At 36.6% G+C, this 24,463-nt stretch overlaps 1 protein-coding gene across 1 annotated transcript in view; it reads right to left on the reverse strand.

Annotated features, from left to right (window-relative positions):
* UBE2R2 (ubiquitin conjugating enzyme E2 R2) overlaps positions 1-24,463 on the reverse strand; it is an 88,269-nt gene that overhangs the window by 24,811 nt on the left and 38,995 nt on the right. The window contains exon 2 of the mRNA XM_082402462.1: positions 899-985. Within this exon, the coding sequence (XP_082258588.1) occupies positions 899-985 (87 nt within the window). The remainder of the gene's footprint in view (positions 1-898; positions 986-24,463) is intronic.

Raw genomic sequence — 24,463 nt, forward strand, 5'->3', positions numbered from 1 at the left:
ACATAATGCATTGTTCCAGCATCCTTATAAATTAGCACAAAGCTAAGTACATTTCATCAAAAAAGCTACAAATCATTTTCCCAGGCATGTGGACTTGTCTAGTAGAAGAACCTAACCTTGGATTTATTCCAAAAGAGGCTCTCAACTGGTATGCAGCCAACTCCTTAAAGGACACCAGTACAAATATAGTAGGATAAATTCCCACCCCCTCCTGTCCAAAAGTTGAATCTCTGATCAAAGCAACAAACAAACCCTTGCTGTGAAGCTAGAGGATAAGTACACAAATAAATTTGCATGACTTTATCTACTAAATTAAAAAAATGTAAATGTTAACAAATATGAATTATAATCTTAGCAATGAGCAGCAAAGGTTTAAAGCCTCAACCTTAAATTAACCATAATATACACTGGTATTAAAAAACTACCCTCAGGCTTCCCTGGTGGCGCAGTGGTTAAGAATCCGCCTGCCAATGCAGGGGACACGGGTTCGTGCCCCGGTCCGGGAAGATCCCACATGCCGCGGAGCGGCAGTCCCGTGAGCCACAACTACTGAGCCTGTGTGTCTGGAGCCTGTGCTCCGCAACGGGAGAGGCCGCGACAGTGAGAGGCCCGCGCACCACGATGAAGAGTGGCCCCCGCTTGCCGCAACTGGAGAAAGCCCTCGCACAGAAACGAAGACCCAACACAGCCAAAATAAATAAATTAAGAAAAAAAAAAAAAAAAAAAACTACCCTCAATTTTTGAGCAATTCAACTACAGACTGTTAACCAAAAATGGGAAACCATGAATACTTCTCTGTGGCTACAGCATAGCTACCACAGCATACTGAGCCTATGGAGGCTATTTTAAAGGATAGTATCTTAAATCTTCAGAGAAATTCATAATAGACATCTCTTACCTCATAAATGTTGGGGTGCCACATTTTGGTCAAGAATCTGAAGGTAGGTGGTGAATATGGGTAGTCAATAGGAAATTTAATATGCGCCTGTAGAGAAAAAGAATGAAATGCTAGTAAGTAAGACTACAGGTTATTCATCTAACTAACAATTCACCCTGATATACTCCAGCGCAACAAAACTCCTTTCTACACAGTAGACTCTGGAGATTAAAATAGCTCATATATATTTTGTTAGCCCCAATGCCAGGGTTATTATTAGCATGTGCTTCTATCTCTTTAAATATTTATAAAAATTAATGTTAAATTGCCAAAGCTCAACAGTTATATAAATGAACACACGAATGAAAAACAGTTTAATATGTGTGTCACATTAATGGGTACATTTTATTTTAATAACAAAAAATAATTAATACAACCTTATGGTACATAATATAGAACAAAGATAATTTGTTTTACTTAACACCGTTTACCACCCAGAAGTAACAAATGCTACCATTTTGATATGGCTCCTCCAAGAGTTTTTGATGCTTATATATGCTCATCTCTTTACAAAACTTATTTTCAAAAACTTGAATATACTTTATTTTATACTCTGTTTTTTCCATCTGTATCATATCACAAACATTTTCCTTTGTATATATGATTGTTAGTATGTGCATAATGTTCCATCATACAGATATATAGATGAACCATTAAAAAAAAAACTACTTCCTTATTTTGGAATATCTGGGTTGTTTTTCACTCTTTTGCTATTGTAAATACTGCTACAGTGAATGTCTTTGGCAGTATCCCACATTTCACATATGAAAAAATCCAGACAAATTCTCATCTAACAGTACTAGTAAAAGGGAGTGAAGAAGGGAATGAAAGGACAAGGTAAGAATAAATAAGCTAAGGACAGCAGTGAAAATGGCAGAGTCAGGATCCTCAAAAATTCTGTCTTCAGGACTTCCCTGGTGGCGCGGGAAGTGGTTGAGAATCCGCCTGCCAATGCAGGGGACACAGGTTCGAGCCCTGGTCCAGGAAGATCTCACATGCTGCGGAGCAACTAAGCCCATGCGCCACAGCTACTGAGCCTGCGCTCTAGAGCCAGTGAGCCACAACTACTGAACCTGCATGCCACAACTACTGAAGCCCACGTGCCTAGAGCCCATGCTCTGCAACGAGAAGCCACCGCAATGAGAAGCCCACACACCTCAACAAAGAGTAGCCCCCAGTCACCGCAACTAGAGAATGCCCGCACGCAGCAACGAAGACCCAACAGAGCCAAAAGTTAATTAATTAATTAATTAAACAAACAAACAAACAAAATGTTTGGCCAGGATGTCGTGAAATTAGAACGCTTTATACATTGCTGGAAGGGATCAAAATGGTATAGCCACTTTGAAAAACAGTCTAGCATTTCCTTGAAAGAATAAACATAGTTACCATGTACCACGCAAGTCCACTACCAGGTATATGTCCAAGAGAAATGAAAACATTACATCCACATAAGAACTTGTACAGAAATGTTCACAGCAGCATAATAGACAAAATGTAGAACAACCCCAAATGTCCATCACCTGAGGAAATGAATGAACAAAAGGTGGTATATATCCATACACTAGAATATTATGTGGCAGTTAAAAGGAATGAAGTACTGGACTTCCCTGGTGGTCCAGTGGTTAAGACTCCGAGCTTCCACTGCAAGGGGTGCAGATTCGATCCCTGGTCAGGGAAGATCCCACATGCCACATGGTGCAGCCAAAAAATAAATAAATAAATAATGAAGTATTGATATATGTTACAATGTGGATGAACCTCAAAAACATTAGCTATGTGAAAGAAGTCAGTCACAAAAGACCACATATTTATGATACGTCCAGAAGAGATTAGTAGTTGCCTACAGCTGGGGGTAAATTGGGAGGAAACAGAGGTGACTATTAAAACGTATAGGGCTTTGGGGATGAGGAAAATGTTCTAAAATTGATTATGGTGATGGTTGCACAATTTTATGAATATACTAGAAACCACTGAATTGTGTACTTTAAATGACTGAGTTGTATATATACATTAAAATCACAATAAAGCTGCTTATTAAAAAAAAAAACCAGGGACTTCCCTGGTGGTCCAGGGGTAAAGAATCCGCTTTACAATGCTTACCATGCAGGGGATGCGGGTTCCATCCCTGGTCAGGGAACTAAGATCCCATATGCCCCAGGGCAACTAAGCCCGTGCACCACAACTACTGAGCTCATGCGCCTCAACTAGAGAGCCTGCGCGCCGCAAACTACAGAGCCCATGTGCCCTGGAGCCTGCGCACCACAACTAGAGAAGAGAAAACCTACACGACACAACTAGAGAGAAGCCCAAGCGCCACAACTAGAGAAGAGAAAACCTGCACGCCACAACTAGAGAGCGGCCTGTGCACCGCAACGAAGAGCCCACATGCTGCAACTAAGACCTGATGCAGCCAAAAATAAGTAATAAATAAATCTTTAAAAATAAATAAATAGGGCTTCCCTGGTGGCGCAGTGGTTGAGAATCTGCCTGCCAATGCAGGGGACATGGGTTCGAGCCCTGGGCTGGGAAGATCCCACATGCCACGGAGCAACTAGGCCCGTGAGCCACAACTACTGAGCCTGCGCGTCTGGAGCCTGTGCTCTGCAACAAGAAAGGCCGCAATAGTGAGAGGCCCACGTACCGCGATGAAGAGTGGCCCCCGCTTGCCGCAACTAGAGAAAAGCCCTCGCACAGAAACAAGGACCCAACACAGCCAAAAATAAATAAATAATTAATTAATTAAAAAAAAAAAAAAGAATTTCAGCAAGTGAATGAAGTTTCAGTATTGAAACCATAAGAGCGAGTGACAGGGAATGTTTAGGGTGTGGCCCAGGATGGAAGGAGTCAGGGAGTCGGGGAGCATCCGGGAAAGCTTATAAATAAATAAATAAATAAATAAATAAATAAATAAATAAATAAATAAATAAATAAAAATTAAAGCAAACAAACAAAAAACTGGAGTCCAAAAGCAGTGACACCCCAATAGCAACAAGAATACCCAGTTCCTCATATCTTGGTTTCAAAATACCATTTTCTAATAAAAAGAAACAAGGCTCTTTGGAGAAATACTTGATTCTACATGTGGGGCAAGGAAAATACAAGATGAGCATGGAGCATCTTATAGTGCCTGAAAGTAAGGAAATGCTAAAGAAAAAATATGGAGGCATGTCAAAAACAAAAAACAAACAAAAAAAAGCAAACAACAACAAAAAGCCATAGGAGCCAACCTGAAAGAGCCCATACTGACCAAAAGTAAAGCAATTCATAGTACTGGATGATAACCCAAGGTATAAAATAAATAAATGAGTGCATATTGGTATAAATTATTGAATGAAAAAATACTGGGGAAGGGACAAATCTTCCTTACAGCATATATTATCTTCCTCCAGAAAATATATGTAGATATATCCCATTAAGGAGGTGGAGTTTAATTCCCCTCCCCCCAAGTGTGGGCTGGGCTGAATGACTCACTTCCTAAGAATATGGAAAGGAAGACATACTAACTTTATAATAGAGAAACCTGGCAGACAACACCTTAACCAAGTGATCAAGGTTAACATCACTGGTGTTAAGTCGCAGAAATCATGACCTCCCTTATAAGATGTGGTGAGAAACGCAGCTCATCTCTGTGGTGCTCTTACCCAAAACCCATAAGCCAGTCTAATCATGAGACAAACATCAGACAAACCCAAATGGAGGGACATTCTACACAATACCTGACCACTTCTTTTCAAAACTGTCAAGGTCATGAAAAACAAAGAAAGATGGGGAAACCATCAAATATTGGAGGAAACTAAGGAGACATGACAACTAAATGCAGTCAGTATTCTGAATTGTATCCAGGAATAATAAAAGGACATTAGGGGTGGTAGGGGAGAACTGAGCATGACTGCTAATGGATATGAGGTTTCTTTTGGAGGTGATGAAATAAACTGGAGTTAGATGGTGGTGATGGCTGTATGACCTTGTGAATAAAAAACTACTGAATTGTACACTTTGAAAGCCTATAAAGTATTGGTACCATGGCTAGGTGTTGTTTGAGTAGGTCCCTGGGTGGATAAAAGCAGAGGAAATAGCAAGGCACCAGGTGCAAAGAATGTGGAGTGGTCAGCTATGGCTAGTGGGATGCCTGGTGGTAACTACAGGAGATAGAAGACTGGATGAAGGTAGGTTGAAGCCTTGTTTAGGTGTTTTAGTGGGAAACTACATAAAGTCAGAAAATCAGGGACTTCCCTGGTGGCGCAGTGGTTAAGAATCCGCTTGCCAATTCAGGGGACACGGGTTCAAGCCCTGGTCCAGGAAGATCTCACATGCCGCGGAGCAACTAAGCCCGTAGGTCACAACTACTGAGCCCATGCGCCTAGAGCCCATGCTCCGCAACAAGAGAAGCCACCGCAATGAGAAGCCCATGAACCCCAAGAGTAGTCCCTGCTTCCCGCAACTGCAGAAAACCCGTGCACAGCAATGAAGACCCTATACAACCATAAATAAATAAATAAATTTATTAAAAAAGAAAAAGAAAATCAAAGGCAAGATGTCTATTTTAGAATAAATGACTCTAGGACAGCACTATAAAAGATGGATTGAATGGGATAAAAGACAGACATAAGTTAGGAGTGGTTTCCTATCTTTTTCATTTAATCAGCCTCATCTCCAGAATATGCATATACTTTAGAAAGCTTTAGTAATGGTGACATAGTTACATAATGCATATCTGAAAAAAAAGGATTGTAAAAATTTCCATACAAAATTGGAACTCTGATCGTTGAAAACGTAACCTCCTTTAACATATTTCTATGGGAAATTAGATTATCCTTTCTAAAAATAAATAATCAATAAAATTTAGCATTGTTAGTCAAATCTTTAGGTCCCCAAAAATGTCTTCCTAGACTACTAACTATATTAAAAGAAATCTTTGCAGAGTAACTAGGAATGGTTGCACGAAAATTTATAAAGAACATATGACATGCACCAATATGAAAGAGTAGTAAAGAACATCCACTCAAGAAGCTAGACTGCCTGGGTTTGAATCCTGGCTCTGCCATTCATTAGCTGTTTTTTGAAGTAAGTTATTTGTGTCTCCAGTTTCCTCATCAGTAAAATAAAGCTTATAGTATTTAATTAAACAGCTTGGTATGAGAATTAAATGAGTAAATGCTTGTGTAAAATGCATGAGAACAGTGTTTAACATATAATAAAAGATATGTAAGAGTTTTGTTTAAAAACTGCAAATTAAACTGGCAGAGGTTATGTCAGAAAACCTTTAATAAAAAGCCTCTTTTATAGACTGCTCATTTCGCTTTGTTTTATCGCTTTTACTTACCTGCCTTTTGATTATAACACTACCAGCTTTAGAAAAGACAACTAGAGAGATTCTTCCCAACCTGAAGAACTTGAATCTTATGGAACCAGTTTTCTAAAAGCTTTACAAATCCTAATTACTTTTTACTTAAACATAACTAATAAACATTAATTACTTACTATTGTTAATTGGGTTTCTATATTTTCTCTAAGCATCTACTAATATTTTGAGCTTTTATCTTTATCTCTGTACCTTGAACACTACTTATCGCCACAAAATTTTTAAAAGTAGCATCTCCAGAATAAAGTCAAAAACTATTTTTGATTTTTAAAAGTATCATGCCTGGGAGTTCCCTGGCGGTCCAGTGGTTAGGACTCAGCACTTTCACTGCCATGGCCCAGGTTCAATCCCTGGTCGGGGAGCTAAGACCCCGAAAGCCACGTGGCACAGCTGGGAAAAAAAAAAAAAAAAAGAATGTATCATGCCTGAATTATGCTTATGTTACAACTGAAAAAGGTAACATTGGGTGGTGTACCCCGTAAGGCTATTTAAAATTGTTATAATAACTCCTTCAATGGAATTTACAATCCTAAAGAATTTAGCTGAAGTTAAAATCAAGGGGAATATTCTGCTACAGTGCTTCCCTGATATTCAGTTTTACCATTATTACTTTTTTTCAGAACCTTATTAATAATTTAAACATATTATTTCATATATATGTTCACCCATAATTATATCGGTGAATTTTTTTAAAGTTTAATTAAGTATAAAACTTGCTCTTATCCATTCCCAATCCTAGTAAATCTTAGGGTATGATTTGAACAAACTATAAACTTATTTATAAGTTTATAACAAGGAACAAGGGAAATGTGAACACTGACTGGATATTAAGGAATTAACTTTTTCAGCTGTAGTAATAGCATTGTGGTTACTTTTTTAAAGGAGGCCCTTATATTTTAGAAATATATTCTGAAATATTCACAAATGAAATGATATGATGTCTATAATCAGTTACAAAATAATGTGAAGAGGAGTAGATAAGGTATAGATTAAACATATTTGCTATGAGTTAATTATGGATGCTGAGTGATGGGTACACAAAGAGTTTACTGTACTCCTATTTCTAATTTCATATTATGGAAAATTTCAAACATACAAAAAGCTTAAAAAATGAGATGACTAATACACAATTATTTTTTAAAAGCGTTACAGTGCTTTGCATAACTAACATAATCATACCATTATGATAGCAATAGATGCCACCATTAACCACGTGAACATGATGGAACTTGGCAAGGTGATAATAAGGTTCATGTGAAAGAGAAAATACTTGAAAATAATACTGTTTTTGATAAAAACCAATAACAGGGAGGGGTTCACACTAGCAGACAGAAAAACATCCTACAAAGATGCTATTAAAGGAGGAAACTACACACAGATCAATGATATAGAATAAGTTATTCAGAAAACAATAAAGGCAACATTTCAAATAAGTAGTAGAAAGATTCAAATAATGTTGGGGGAAATGACTCTTCCTTTGGATAAAGGGGTAAAGATGCTTATAGACAATTGAAAAGAAAATCAGATTTCACTTTCAAGGAGAAAAAGATCAAACCTCATCTTCAAGAAGAATCAACAACAGTGGTGAAGAACTGGACAATCCTTGATCTCCAAGAATAAAAAGGAGTTCATATGCTAGTAGCAAAAGATAGATTGTTCTGTTGCCACAGTAACAAAGAGCCACCAGAATGAGTTTTTTAACATGAAGTATAGTTGATTAATTTCTGCTGTACAACAAAGTGATTCAGTTACATATATGTGTGTGTATACACATATATATATGTACATACACACACACATTCTTTTTTTATATTCTTTTCCATTATGGTTTATCACAGGATACTGAATATAATTCCCTGTGCTATACATACAGTAGGACCTTGTTTTTATCCATTCTATATATAATCAGAATCAGTTTTAAATTGCTTAAGCAATACCTGACAGTTCTGTAGGCACGGAACAAGAACCAACTTTAAACCCATTTAAACAACTTTTATTGGTGAGTATGTTTTGGCAAGCCAACCTATCAGTAATGGTCCCTTGTTTCTGAAAGCCAGCCAACTGGGAACACACTCCTGTCAACAAACACACTTCTGAATACCAACCAATCAGTAATGGTCTCAGCCAAGTACCCATGCTTCCACAGCTGATGCCAACCCCACAAAGACTGTGAAAAATCCACCAATCCCTAAACTTCACACTTCTCAAAAACTCTATAATAAGATCAGTAGTCTGCTCTATGTGTAGAGACTGTGATTGACCAGCAAAACTCTCTTAAGTAAGCAATAAACTCAGCTTTGCGATTTTTGGTTTAAGTACTGAAGAGTGGTCTTTTACACCTTTTACAAATTTATTCATGAAGTACAGTTTTAAATTTCATATATGACTGTATCAAGAAATATGGGAAATAAATCTGAAAAGTCACACCTTAAAACATACAAATTGCTTTACAAGTAATTTAGACTCGGACTCTTTTTTAAGGCAACTCCTTATATCTTTCTTGACTAACTTGCAAATGCCTAAGAAGTATCTCCAAAATATTTTCTGTACCATTACCACATACGCTTTCCCTAAAATGCTCAGGTTACTCCTAACTGTACCCTTAATGAAATCACTGAACTCACCAGACATCTATGTTTAGTTATTCACACACTGAGCATTTATGTTAATATTTTCATTTATTCAATCATTCAACGTATCACTGTTGAAAACCAATGATACTGGGACTCCCCTGGTGGCACAGTGGTTAAGAATCCGCCTGCCAATGCAGGGGACATGGGTTCGAGCCCTAGTCCAGGAAGATCCCACATGCCGCGGAGCAACTAAGCCTGTGTGCCGCTACTGAGGCTGCGCTCTAGAGCCTGCAAGCCACAACTACTGAGCCCGCGTGCCACAACTACTGAAGCCCTCGCGCCTAAAGGCCGTGCTGGACAACAAAGAGAAGCCGCAGCAATGAGAAGCCCGCGCAACGAAGAGTAGCACCCGCTCTCTGCAACTAGAGGAAGCCCACGCACAGCAACGAAGACACAATGCAGCCATAAATAAATAAATAAATGAATGAATGAATAAATAATACAAAGTATGTACTAAATGGCAGGCATTGGGTTAAATGCTTCATATGCATCATTTCATTTCATCACTCAGTTGTAAAATTAGAAGGTGAGATGCATGTACAGCCACAAATGCAGACGACTTTTAACTTAGGAACAGATTATCTTCCAGTCCACATTTCTGACTACCAAGAAGCATCTCCCCAATGTTTATCATTTTGTCTAACCATGTATTCACTGGGCTTCACCAATTCCACTGTCTCCTCATGCTCTAGCTTTTCTGCCCATTCTTTCTTACACTCCTTAGCTCCTCTCATCTTCTTTTTAACTTAATGTGCTCTCATTATAACTTTTCCCTGTTTCTTTAAAGAATACTTTTCTTCTTTAAAGAATCTTCTCCCCAGATGTGACACATTACAAAAACCAAAAACTTCTGGGCAAAGAAAAAGAAACCCTAAAATGCATAACACCAAAAACTAATTTAGATAACATTAATATATGGAAATGAAGTATACATCAGCTTGGGACAAAATTTTGCTAACCCAATGTGCAACATTAAAGTAATTTTGTTATCCCACTAATTATTTTCATATGGAATTTCAGCTATAACATAACAAAAAACAAATATGAATAGAGAATATATTCTAATTATTCCTGCTACCTGGTTATTAATATGAGTAAGTTAAGAAAAAGCTTCCCAGTCCTAAACACAACTATATTTGGTAATAGGTCAGCTGACAACAAATGTAGAGTTGCTGTTCCATTTGGATTAGTGCCTGAAGATAGTGTGAAATGAGGATACTCCCACTGCTGAGTTTTTCTGCTATGTCATCAGCTCACATCTGCTATAGGATATGTTTCCAACATGATAGCAAAAGCAATCAAAACATGTTTTCTTATTAACTTGCTGAAAGTTTCAAAAGTCTGCCAACCACCATTACAAACTTAAATAGTTCATTAACAGTATGTAATTTATATATTGAATAGCTATACCTAGTGATGCTATAATATGTGCCACAGGCTTTAAAGTCAAGAAATTATGTCTTTATTGATTACAAATCCCAATATAAAAAGTTAATTTAGAATTACTATAATACTTAACATAATTATTCTAAAGTTAAGATGAAATATAAATAACAGGAAATCCCTGATGCTCTTACTGGACTCTTTTTTTTTTTTTGGCTGCACCACGGGGCATGTGGGATCCTAGTTCCCTGACCAGGGTTCAAACCCGTGTCCCCTGCAGTGGAAGCACGGAGTCCTAACCACTGGACCACCAGGGACGTCCCCTGGACTCTTAAAAGTAAACTTCTGATACTTAAGGAGAAGTAACTCTCAGTATTAATACTGATAGTCCTCTATTTTTTTAACAGAATGATATAAAAATGTTTCTTTCAGCTTAGAAAGTAAAGCCTTTTTGTTCCCAAAATACACTACTAGGTTACAAGACTTACCATATGCTATAGTTATTGACTGTTATTGGTACAAGGCTAGACAAACAGACAAATGGTACAGAAGAGAGTATCCAAAAACAGATATATACAGAATCACCTACTTTACAATGAAAGCAACACTACAATTCAGTGGGTGACAGGATAGTGTTTTCAACAAATGGTACTAGAGCAACTGGATATCCACATAGAAAAATTAACCTTGAACCTTGTCTCACATCATTTACAGATAGATCACAGACCTAACTGCAAAACTAAAACTATAAAGGTTTCTAGACGAAAACATAAAAGAATATCTTCACACTGGAATTCCTAACCAGAGCAATTAGACAAGAAAAAAGAAATAAAAGGCATCCAAATTTCCAAGATAGAAAAAATTATCTGTTTGCAGACATGATCTTATAAATAGAAAACCCTGAAGATTCCACACAAAACAAAAACCGTTAGAACTAATAAATTTAGCAATATTGCAAGATGTAAAAATCAACATCTAAAAATCACTGGCAAAAAAAAAAGTATACAATAGCAATGAATTCAAAGAGGAAATTAAGAAAATAATTCTGTTTACAATAACATCAGCAAGAATAAAGTACTTAGGCATAGGGAATTCCCTGGCGGTCCAGTAGTTAGGGCTCTGAGCTTCCACTGCAGGGGGCACGGGTTCGATCCCCGTTCGGGGAATTAAGATCTCGCATGCTCCACAGCACAGCCAAAAAAAAAAAAGGAAGAAATAAAACGCATGCTGTATGATGCTCTATTCTCACATGTATTTTTGTAATAAAGTATTTATATAAAAAAAGATAATAAAATACTTAGGCATAAACTTAACCAAAGGTGAAAGACTTATACACTGACAATTTCCAAACACTGTTGGAAGAAATTAAAGATGACACAAACAAATGGAAAGACAACCCATGTTCATGGGGTTGGAAGACTTAATATAGTTAAGCTGTCAATACTACCCAAAGCGATCTACAGATTTGATGCAATCCTTATCAAAATCCCAATTATGATTTTTGCAGAAATAGAAAAAGTCATCCTAAAATTCATATGGAACCTCAAGGGACTCCAAACAGCTAAAACAATCTTGCAAAAGAAGAACAAAGTTTGGAGGTCTCATACTTCCTGATCTTAAAACTTAATATAAAGCTACAGTAATCAAGACAATGTGATACTGGCATAAAGACATACATTGATGGAACACAACAGAAAGCCCAAAAATAAACCCTCACTTATATGATCGAATAATTTTTGACAAGGGTGCCAAGACCATTCAATGGGGAAGGTACAGTCTTTTCAACAAATGATAGAAAAACTGGTTATCTATATGGAAAAGAATGAAATTGGACCCTTACCTTACACCATATATGAATATTAACTCAAAATGGATCAAAGACCTAAATATAACACGTAAATTTATAAAACTCTTAAAAGAAAATGGGAAGAGCTTCATGACACTCAGTTTGGCAATGATTTCTAGGACATGACATCAAAAGCACAGCAACAAAAGAAAAAAATGTAAATTAGACTACATCAAAATTAAAAATGTTTATGCATCAAATGACACTATCAAGGGACTTCCCTGGTGGTCCAGTGGTTAAGAACCCACCTTCCAATGCAGGGGACATGGGTTCTATCCCTGGTTGGGGAACTAAGATCCCACATGCCACAGGGCAACTAAGCCCGCACACCACAACTACTGAGCCTGCACATCACAACTAGAGAGAAGCCTGTGCGCCACGGAAGATCCCACATGCCATAACAAAGATCCCGCATGCCACAACTAAGGTCCGTCGCAGCCAAATAAAAATAAATAAATAAATAAATGTTTCATCAAATGACACTATCAACAGAGTGAAAAGGCAACCCACAGGAGAAAATATCTGCAAATCATACATCTGATGAGGGATTAATATCCAGAATATATATAGTGAACTACATACAACTCAACAACAGGATTAAAAATCAGACAAAAGACAAGTAGACATTTCTCCAAAGAAAATTTACAAATGGCCAATAAGCACATGAAAAGATGCTCAACAGCAACAGTCATTAAGGAAACATAATGACTAAACCACAAAACCACAATGAGATATAACTTTACAGCCATTAGGATGGCTATTAACAAATCAAAACAACAAAATAAATGTTGGTGAGGATGTGGAGAAACTGGAAACACTTTTCGTGCAGTGCTGGTAGGAATGTAAAATGGTGCAGCCACTATGGAAAACAACAGGGTGGTTCCTTAAAAAATTAAAAATAGAATTACCATATGATTCAGCAATTCCATTTCTAGGTATATACCCAAAAGAATCAAAAGCAGAGTCTCAAACAGATATTTGCACACCTATAGTCATAGCAGCTTATTCATAACAGCCAAATGGTGAAAGCAACCCAGGAATTGATCAATGGAAAAATGGATAAACAAAATGTGATATATACACAGAATGGAATATTTAGCCTCTAAAAGGAAGGAAATTCTGACACATGCTACGATCATGGAGAACCCTGGAAGATATTATGCTAAGTTAAGCCAGTCATAAAAGGACATATACTGTATGAGTCTACTTATACGAGTTCCCTAGAATAATTAAATTTAGAGACAGAAAGCAGAATGGTGGTTGCCAGGAGCTAGAAGAGGGGCAGGGGGTAAAGAGCTATTATTTAATGGTTCAGTTTGAGAAGATGTCAAAAGTTCTGGAGATGGATGGTGGTGATGGTTACACAACAACATGAATGTACTTACAATGCCACTGAACTGTACACTTAGATATATTTTATCTCACACACACACACACACACACACACACACACACACACACACACACAATATCTTCATGACACTGGAGAAGACAAATGTTCTTAAATAAGACACAAAAGGCACTAACCACAAAAGAAAACATTGATAAATTTGACTCCATTAAAACTAAGAACTTCTGGTTCATCAAAAGACATCATTAAGACAGGGAACAAGCACAAGTAGAAGAAGATAATTCACCATACATATATCCAAGAAATGATCTTTACCCAGAGTATATGAAGAACTCCTGCAAATTAATAAGAAAAAGACAAAAGAATAAAAATGGGCGAAAGACTTAAACAGGCACACCATAAAAGAGAATATCCAAATGCCAAGAGTAAAATAAAAAATAAAGATAGATGTTCAACTCCATTAGTCATCAGAGAAGTGCAAATTTAAAACACAATAGTTGGGACTTCCCTGGTGGCCCGGTGGTTAAGAATCCACCTGCCAATGCAGGAGACACAGGTTAGAGCCCTGGTCTGGGAAGATCCCACATGCCGCGGAGCAACTAGGCCCGTGAGCCACAACTACTGAGGCTGCGCTCTAGAGCCTGCGCGCCACAACTACTGAAGTCCGCGCACCTAGAGCCTGTGCTCTGCAACAAGAGAAGCCACCGCAATGAGAAGCCCACGCACGGCAACGAAGGGTAGCCCCCGCTCACTGCAACGAGAGAAAGCGCGCGCACAGCAACGAAGACCCAACGCAGCCAAAAAAAATTAATTAATTAATTAATTAAATAAATAAAACACAATACTTAAAATGAAAGAGACTGGCAAGGCAATGATGCAGAAGAACAATAACTCTCACACAGTCCTTGTGGGAATATAAACCACTTTAGAAAACTGTTGGTATCTACTACAGCTGTTCATATGTATACCCTATGACTCAGAAATTCCATTCCTAGATATATATACCCAACAGAAAGATATATATTTTTACCAAAATACATGCACTGGAAGGTTCATAGTAGGAATATTCATATAGACAAAATCTTAAACTACCCAAATGGCCATCAATAGGAGAACAGGTAAAGTGAAATAGTCATTTAATAGAACACCATATAGCAATGAGAAAGAGTGATCTACAACTACACATAATAATTTGGTTAAATCACAGAAGCATAACTTTGAGAGAAAGAAGCCAGACACAAAATAGATTGATACCGTATAAATCTATTCACAATAAAATTCAAGAACAGGCAAGACTAATTTATGCTTTTAGAAATTAGGATTATCCAGGTAGTGGGAGGACAGTTCTGTAAGGAAGCACAAAAAAGGGCACTTGGAGTGCTGGTAATATTTTTTTTCTTGATCTGGGTACTGGCTACATGGATGACCCAGTTTGTGAAAATTCATTAAGCTGCATACTTACGACATATATACTCTTCTGCCTTCATATAATTTGATAAAATTAAAATATAATATTTTCATTAGAGTTAAAATACAATAACCTTGTATATTTGAACATTTTGAGGAGAGATTTACACTTCTGGCAGAGTTCATTTACTAAATATTAATGTATTTACTGATAAATACATTAGAAAACTAAGTAAATAGGAGGTGGGGAGGTCAATCACCTCCACCAGAAAACAAAACACTATATGTGAAAGAAAAAGTAATTACGGTATATGACATGATTCAACTGGGACTATTTCACATTACAATACTGAAAATAAATCTAAACCAAAATTATGACTAAACTGGAAGGATGGGAGGGCCAATGAGTTTGTGGGCTAGGGTGTTATCATAATGCATGAAATCCTTATCTTCCGTAGTAAAAATTCAATAGTTAATAACAAACTAAAAAATAAAAAATAAATCTAGAAACAGCAAGGAAAACATTTAGAAATATGGGGGCAAATACCAGAACACAAGGTTGAAAAGTTTCAAAGTAGTTGTCTTTGGGGAGAAGTGTTCATGGGTAGGAAGAGGACAGTGCAAGTGATTATAAATCCTGTAGGATTATCAGACTCTTCAAACCATTTACATATATTAATTTGACAACAACTTTTGAAAAATATAGTTAATTGCTATTAACAATTAAGTAGCATTTTGGCCTCTCACAGAGTTCCTACTACATAACTGTGTTACAGGTAATCCATGAATGATTTGTTATGGATAACCTAAGAATGATGGGACCGTTGGCAGCCAGGGTAAGACATCCTGGGTTCCTGATCTTCTGAACATATGAGCTCAAAGCTAAAAAACGGGACACTTCCCTGGTGGTCCAGTAGGTAGTCTCCATGTTCCCAATGCAGAGGGCCTGGGTTCACTCCCTGGTCGGGGAACTAGATACTGCATGCATGCCGCAAGTAAGAGTCCGCATGCCGCAACCAAGACCAGGCGCAGCTTAAATAAATGAATAAATATTTTATTTAAAAAAAAAAAAAGCTAAAAAGCTAGTATGCTTTCAGTCACAAGAAAAGGCATTCTAGTGCTAAGGGATTTTTCCTCTCAGCTTTTTCTGCCTTTATTAACAAGGTATCTTTAGCACCTCATATGTTCACATATGTGGAACAATGGCAGATAAAATTACTAACCAGTTTTGATGCTATATTGGGAGAGTGTACCTAAGACAAGTTAAAAATGATTATGCATAAGCAATTGTAAAATGGTACAGTAAGATAAAAAATAAAGAACAATTTATAGGGAATTCCCTGGTGGTTCAGTGGCTAGGACTCAGCGCTCTCACTGCCAGAGCCCGGGTTCGATCCCTGGTCAGGGGAACATAAATCCCGCAAGCCACGAAGTACAGCCAAAAAAAAAAGATGAATTATTTTCTCTCTACATTTTTCATGAAAAACTTTAATTCCATCATGTACTTTCTCTAGGCATGACAGCAAAGGTTAAAAACCCTAAAGGAAATGATTGATGAATTTTATAACATGAAAATTAAACAATTCCACATTACACAGCAAAATACACCATAAATATGGTTAAAGGCAAAACCACAAACTAGGGAAGATGTATATAACTTCTGACAAAAGGTTAACATACTTACATAAAGAATGCTTCTAAATCAAAGCATAAAGACAAACCTGTCTGTAGTAAAACAGGTAAAGGATGCGAACAAGCCAAAAACAGAGAAATACATTCTACTACTTAGCAGCCTTTTAATGGACTCTCCAGGACTTTGAGAAATTTAGATAGAAAACCACTCCTATACGCAAAATGAGTCAGCAACTTTTACAAATATAATTTTTTTGTATATACCAGTGGGAAATGAGAGTATACAGCATATAATTCAGCCAAGCAGAGAGAAATATATGCGAAGCATCAAGTTTATCAAAAGAAGAAAAGGAATCTAATAGTATTCTGCCTATATATACTATCTTCTGCATTCCTACCCAACTAAACACCAGGGAAAGGCACTACAGTTTCTCCAGCAGGAGACTGACATAATGAGCAAGGAGGTATTTGATAAGGGTATGCATGACAGCTGAAGGGGTTTAAATTAACTCACCAGATATGAAGGGGGGAAAAGTCTAGATTTTGACAGTGGCAATGGCAAAAGAGAAAAAGGAACAAATCGCTAACTCTTGGCTCTGTTTCTCATATCAAATGACAAGCAATAACATTTTATTACCAAAGATGAAAGCAGATCAACAAACGATACCTCCAGTGACAATCATCTGGAGAAGAAACAGAATGAAAAGATTTAAAACCCCTTTCTTCACTAATCCATATTTTACTCTGTCAAATAATAATAAAGCTTAATATAATTACTTGTCATCTTTTTTCAAAATCAAAAATTTCTCAAGTACAGAAACTAGATCCTCAGTAAAACTGCAGAGGACAAAGCTAGATCTTATCTTGCATTATCTAATTACTGAAGAATAGCTTGTTAAAACTTAACGCTGAGTCAACTCATATTCTCTTTTACCACACCACCCCCAGAAAGAAAAAAAGTAGGTGTCAGACATGACAAACAAGTAAAAAATGGGTATCTGATGTTATACAACCATGGATTTGTGAAAATTCTGATTTCAAATACATATGAATTCAACAATGAACGCATGTGACATACAAGAACTCATTTAGAAAAGGTATTGGCAGTAATGTTTTTACTTAGCCAAAGAGTGCTATGGAATATTATGCCATGCCAACATAACAAGACGTTGCATCCTCACTCTCTCAAAATGGTACTTGCTGTTTGAGACCCAACTAATGATAGAAAAATGTTAGGGAAAAGCCATTAGGAATCAGAGGCAATAAAATACAAACTTATACCAAAGGCTAAGATGTCAGGAGAAAAAGAGGCTTAAGTATCAATATTTGGCATGTCATGAAAGTGCTATTCCCAATTAAGAGAATTTCCTTTGGCAAAATTACTTGGAAAATGTGCATTCCTAAATGCAATTATATTAAAATAAAATAGCTTGAACACCCACAAGGATTATATGCTAAACATTAAATTTATTTTTAAATAATCAAATTATGTTTTACTGAATACAAAAATCATTCTGTAAAACAAAAAGAAGCTTAAATAAGGTCTTCTATGTCACACAAAAACATACGGGAAAAAATCCTACTTCTAATAAGTTTTCCAAAATAAAGACATAAAAAGAAAAACAGCATCTACAAGTCCATACCAGTCATAAGATTTTATGATGACCTTCCATGTTAAAACAGGGATATTCTCAAGGGTCTAAAACTGTCAGGTAGGGCAGGAATTCTAAACTAAACTTGGGCAATGAGCCTAAACAAATTTAAATATAAATTGTCCTTCCTAGTTCAGCTGTTTTCATGAGGATCCAAGTGTGTCAGCTTAGGGCAGGTATTAATCTACGAAGAGATAAAATATACAAAGCGACACTATAGTAGCAATTACATATACTGATGAGATAATGAACATTTTCAAAGTAAGAATTTATAAAGGTTAAATGGCTTTCAAAGTATTTGCATTTCTGCTCCCAAATACAGGAACCATAACTCATAGCGTATTTTTAAAAGACATTAAAATGAACTCTTCTATAAACTGAAATGTAAAGAAAACAGACTATTACATGGCATAGTCCTAGAGTGGAATACAATAGTTTAGTAATAATTATAATTAGAAATTTAACATTTATACCGTATTATTATAGATCATCAATTTCCAAAAACCTAAGCTTAACGAAGTATAATTACTGTCTTCACCTGTTCCCCTGGTAACTGTCTTCATATTTTCTTTAATCTCTGATTAGAATATAACAGTAAGAAGACATTTTATAGGAGAATAAAGAGCACTACCTCACAATAATGGTAAAAAGCCATCTTTCTACATCTAACTTAGCCTTCCTGAGAGGATTCTGAAGATACATCAGGATACTACATCAAAACTGTTATTTACATCACTCAGTAATGTACTACAGGTAGATATGTGAAAGTGCCTAAGTATTTTATCTACAATGAGTGAATAGGTTAGCTTTTACTATATGCGATTATTCCATGAGTTCCAAAAAAAAAAAAATTCTAAATGAGCAGTTATTAGTGCCTAAAAAAGTTAGTGTCTTAGACTTAGAGTAGTATAAAACAGAAATATGACCCAAGACTTCCTAACTTATATGTAAAAAAATGAAAAAAGCTACCCCTTTAAGGATTTAGCCCTTATTAAGGAACAATTCTGAACGACAAAAAATTCTTAAGTCACTGTATACTACTACTATAAGCAAAACAGCTTGCATGCCTTTCAACAATTAGTCAATTTTTTGCATAGTTAAAGCATAAAAGGTTAACAATCTCGCCAGTCTAATCAGCTAGCTGAGTTATTTTTCTCACACACACACACACACACACACACACACACACAAGACTAAATACTACCTTATAAATTAAATAATACCTAATATGACTTTCAAGTACAGTTTATCACAGGAAATAACACTTTCTAACCTAAAATTATTTAAAAGTCAATACTAATTGTGGTTTGAACACAGAAGAAGAAACTTAAGTATTCACCTCTATTCTCTTCTGAAACCCTAACAAAAAGACCATAAGAAGAATAAAGATATATATAAAATCAAAAGGATAAAGATAATAGAAGAGGACAGTGGACCAGATATTGAGAGAATATTGCAATATGAAAAAAGATGAATTTAGCAGACTGGTAGAAGGCTGAAACCTAACAGGATGGGGGGGGAGAGAATGGGAGAGAATGAGGGGTTGAAGCAAGCTCTTGTGTATAGATAAACCTGAAAAGGCTTAGGATCGAAACAGTTTGAAAGTCAAGGTGTGAGACGGGGCTGAAAATAAAAGGATAAAAGGTGTATAAAGTTATAAACAGTTAAACACATAAATCTCTTCCTCTGGCTCTTCAGTCAGGTGACTACCCCTATATGGCAGAAGGTTTGTACTCTGGGAAGGTTAAACAAGAGAACCACTAGCTGACAGCAGAAGTAAGATTTATTGAAAAACAAGGAGATTAAATTCTGTAACTAAATGCTAAAACCACAGGCTTGTCCCATTCATGTACCCAATCCAGACACCAGTCTTTTCCCTCTCAGGTGGAAGATTAGAGGAATCCTATCCAGAGAAACTACTCACTCAAGAGAAAAGGCCTATAGATGCTGATACTTGTGGGTTTCCCATAAAAAGGTCGATGCCCTAATCTAAACTCGTTGAGACCCACTAATCAACAAGGTGCACTCACACAGTTTCCCACTTGCAGCTTCTTAGTGATTCACTCTTAAATATAAATCAAGGGCTACAGAAAACTAGAAATTTGAGGAAAAACCTCCAAAATGAGAGGCAAAATTAGAAGAAAAAAAAGTAAAAAGCAACTAAGAAAACAGAGACAAATGAAAAGAATGAAAAACAACACTACAATTAATATCTTCAGATAATTTGTTTGTTTCACAAAACAGTAACATTAAGTTATGAAAGGGGTAAACTTGGAAAAAGAAAGCCTTCCAGTTAATAACAAGATAACCACAGTTACAGAAGCATATTGAATTATTTATGGGTAAAATGGCATGATGTCTAAACCTGCTCTCAGAAACTAGAGAGAAATGAAACATTGGCAAAATGTTAATCACTAAACTAGGTGATAGGTAGATCATAGTTCATTTTAAGATTCTCTCCCCACTCTTGTTTATGTTTACATTTTCAGTAATAAAGTTTTTAAAATAACCAAAATTTTAAAACACATTTCAAAAGACTGTGAAGATTAAAGTTGAGAAAATTATTGAGAGTAGAACAAAAAGACAAAAATGCAGAAAACACAAGAGAACATGAAAATTAGAGCATCAATCTAACTCATCATCTAAGTAATAGGAGTTCCAGAAAGAGAGAAAAGAAAATGTCAGAAAGAGAATTAAAGAATTTAATAAAATTTCCCAGAACTAAAGGACTGGAGTTTCCAGAGAAGCCTCCAAAGTAAGGTAAGTATAATAAATGATAAAAGACCTAAAATGAAATCAAGAATAATCTATTTGACCATATGGAAAACAGTATTCAAAGGGGTTTTACAATTCTATTAGAGAATTTAGGATCAGAAATGAGAGTGACAAAGGAAACCAAGGAAAATGGGAAAACAATTATTAACTCCAGGAAAAATAAAAGATATTCCAAGAAAGGAAATGTAATCACACTGTACAGCTGGGGACGGAGTCAACATAATACTTAACATATATAGTCGTCCCTCAGTATCCATGGTTTCAGGACCCCCATGGATACCAAAATCTGAGGGTGCTCCAAGTCCCTTTATATAAAATAGCATAGTATTTGCATTAACCTACACACATCCTTCCATATACTTTAAATCATCTCTAGATTACTTGTATAAGATGACTAAACTGTTAGGTTCCATAACAGCAATTCAAAAGAAAATGTTAAAAACTGAAAAATCATTTACAGTATCAGCACATCATTTAGAAATCTGGAGGTAAAAACTGTATCAGAAAACAAGACTGAAAAGAGGAAATATAGGAGGGAATAGGTAAAACAGGGTACTGCTATTTAACATCATAAATCTAGAAGTATTTTTTAATAACTATGTACACATTATTCACAATAGCCAAAATATCCCAAGAATTCAAATGTCCATCAACAGACTAACAGACAAAAGGAAATGTGGTATATACATACAACAGGATATTATTCATCCTTAAAAAAGAAGGAAACCCCACCATTTGCAACAACATGGATGGCACTGTGCTAAGTGAAGTTAGTCAGTTACAGAAGGACAAATATTGCATGATTCCACTTATATGAGGTATCTATAAAATAGTCAAAACTCACAGAAGCAGAGCACAGAATGGTGGTTGCCAGGGAATAGGGGGAGGGGAAATGAGGAAGTTGATGTTCAAAGGGTATAAAGTTACCAAAACCCCCCCCCCAAAACCCCAAAAAACCCCACAACTATATACACATATTACTTTGATAAAAGTAAAACAAAATAAAGACTGCCTGCGGGGAGGGTGGTGAAAGAACAGGGTGGTGAAAAGTTTTTACATTTTGTCCTTAGCTCTCCCCTGTTTATGCTTTGGGATAATGACTGCCTGTCCCTTTCTCCAAATAAATCAACAGTCTAATCACACTTTGCAGTGTAAAGTCAGGACAGTGCAAAAGCCTTGCTACTACAGGGGGATCAGCTCGGTGCTTTGTGACCACCTAGAGGGATGGGATAGGGAGGGTGGGAGGGAGACACAAGAGAGAGGGGATATAGGGATATATGTATACATATAGCTGATTCACTTTGTTATACAGCAGAAACTAACACAACAATGTAAAGCAATTATACTCCAATAAAGATGTTAAAAAAAAAAAAAAAGCCTTGCTACTGTAAGGCACTGAGGAAAACGGGTGCAAGGTGATTAGCTTACCCTCGGCATTCACTCTTCCAAGCCTTTCTTCCTTTCCTCCTCCAGATCCCCAGGGAGGATAGATTATAATCTAAGGCCTCCTTCCACTACTTTTTCCCATGAGTTTCAAAGTAAAACCCTGTCCAGTGTTGTTGTATGGTAAAGTGGCAGCAAACAGGAATGACCAACACTGATTTTATGGTGCCTGGGGCTCATTCTTCCCCTAGAAATGTACACAGACTTCGACCTGGACTTTAATTATTTCCCCAAAATAGTAGCTGAAAACCAAACACAGTAGCTGAAAACCTCAGGAAAAAGCAGCTAATGAACCAAAATAATCACCTGAAGATACATACAACTATAATAAGAGACAGACAGAACCAGACAACAAATACCATTTCAATTCTTTATTTCCTTAAATATACTACCATGATTATTTTAGTTCTCGATCCATCTGTTCCAAAACCCAACAATTTGTTATCTATAAGATTAAAAACAACTGGAAAAAATAAAAGGATAGAAAAATGTACTAAGAAAAAATAAGCTAAAAGAAGCTGGAGAAGCAATCTGATAAAATGCAATTCAAGACCAAAAAATGCCTTTAACAGACAAAGAAGGACAGTACGTACATTTATAGATTGGCCAAAACAAGAAAGCTGCATATTGTTAAGTGTTGGCAAAGATAAAAGAAATATCATGCACTGTTAATTAAGAGTACAGATTCATTTCTTCCCTATTCTATTCCCTATACTAGAGAACAATCCTACACTCTTCAGTCAAATTAAGTATGCATCCCCTATAATCCAGCAATTCTGCTCCTGGCTCTATATTCCAAAGAAACTCTCATAAAGGTACATAACAAGATCCATACCTGGATGTTCACTATATATAGCAGTGACAATCACAAAGTAAAGATGGAGTCAACCTGGGTGGTCATCACTGAAAATCAACAGCTAAATTGTGATGGACTCATACTACAATATTAAGTAACAGTCATGAGCAATTAGGTGTATACACAGCAACATGGATGGATCTTTAAAATATACTGCTTAGGAGGAAAAAAATTCATAGAAAGAAATAGGAAAAACAATACCTAAATAACATAAAGTACATGTACATGAACAAAACACATTTTATAGGAACAAGAACAAGTAAAGTAGAATGGCTGCCTATGGCAGGAGGAGAGAAATGAAAGTGGAGTTTGGGGATAAAAGGAAGGAAATAATGAGAGGTATAATTTGCACAGACCAATGACAACAATGGGCTATAAACTGAGGATTATGATTAATTTAACCCTCTGCACCTAAGATCCAAAAAGAAAATGTTGTGGGTGGATAATCGGCAGAAATTTGAAAATAATTCAAGAATGGTGATAATACATAATAGAATTAAAATAGAAAAGTTAAAGACACTTAAGACTTGCTTTGGAAGAGAGAATTCTTTTACGTAGCCAGAACAAGTCCTGAGGGTAGGCCTTAAACAAACACTACTTGAAAATTTTTTTGCAGTCCTGGAAGACAGTTCCTACATAAATGACCTACTCACTTGCCTTTTTCTCTGTTAAAAATTAATCTTGGGACTTCCCTGGTGGCGCAGTGGTTAAGAATCCGCCTGGCCAATGCAGGGGACATGAGTTGGAGCCCTGGTCCTGGAAGATCCCACATGCCTCGGAGCAACTAAGCCCAGGCACCACAATTACTGAGCCTGCGCTCTAGAGCCCGTGAGCCACAACTACTGAAGCCCACCCGCCCGAGAGCCGGTGCTCCGCAACAGGAGAACCCACTGCAATGAGAAGCCCGTGCACCGCAACGAAGAGTAGCCCCAGCTCACAACTAGAGAAGGCCCACGCGCAGCAATGAAGACCCAATGCAGCCAAAAATAAATAAATAGATAAATCATTTTAAAAAGAGTACCTACCAAAGGATATTCATAAATTTGAATGGTTGCCCAAGGGATAGGAGAAGGAGAGAAATGGAATGGGAATAAAAAGAAATGGAGGGCTTCCCTGGTGGCACAGTGGTTGAGAATCTGCCTGCCAATGCAGGGGACGCGGGTTCGAGCCCTGGTCTGGGAAG

This window comes from Balaenoptera borealis (genome assembly GCF_965194805.1).
Source record: "Balaenoptera borealis genome assembly, chromosome: 8".
Lineage (NCBI taxonomy): Eukaryota > Metazoa > Chordata > Mammalia > Artiodactyla > Balaenopteridae > Balaenoptera > Balaenoptera borealis.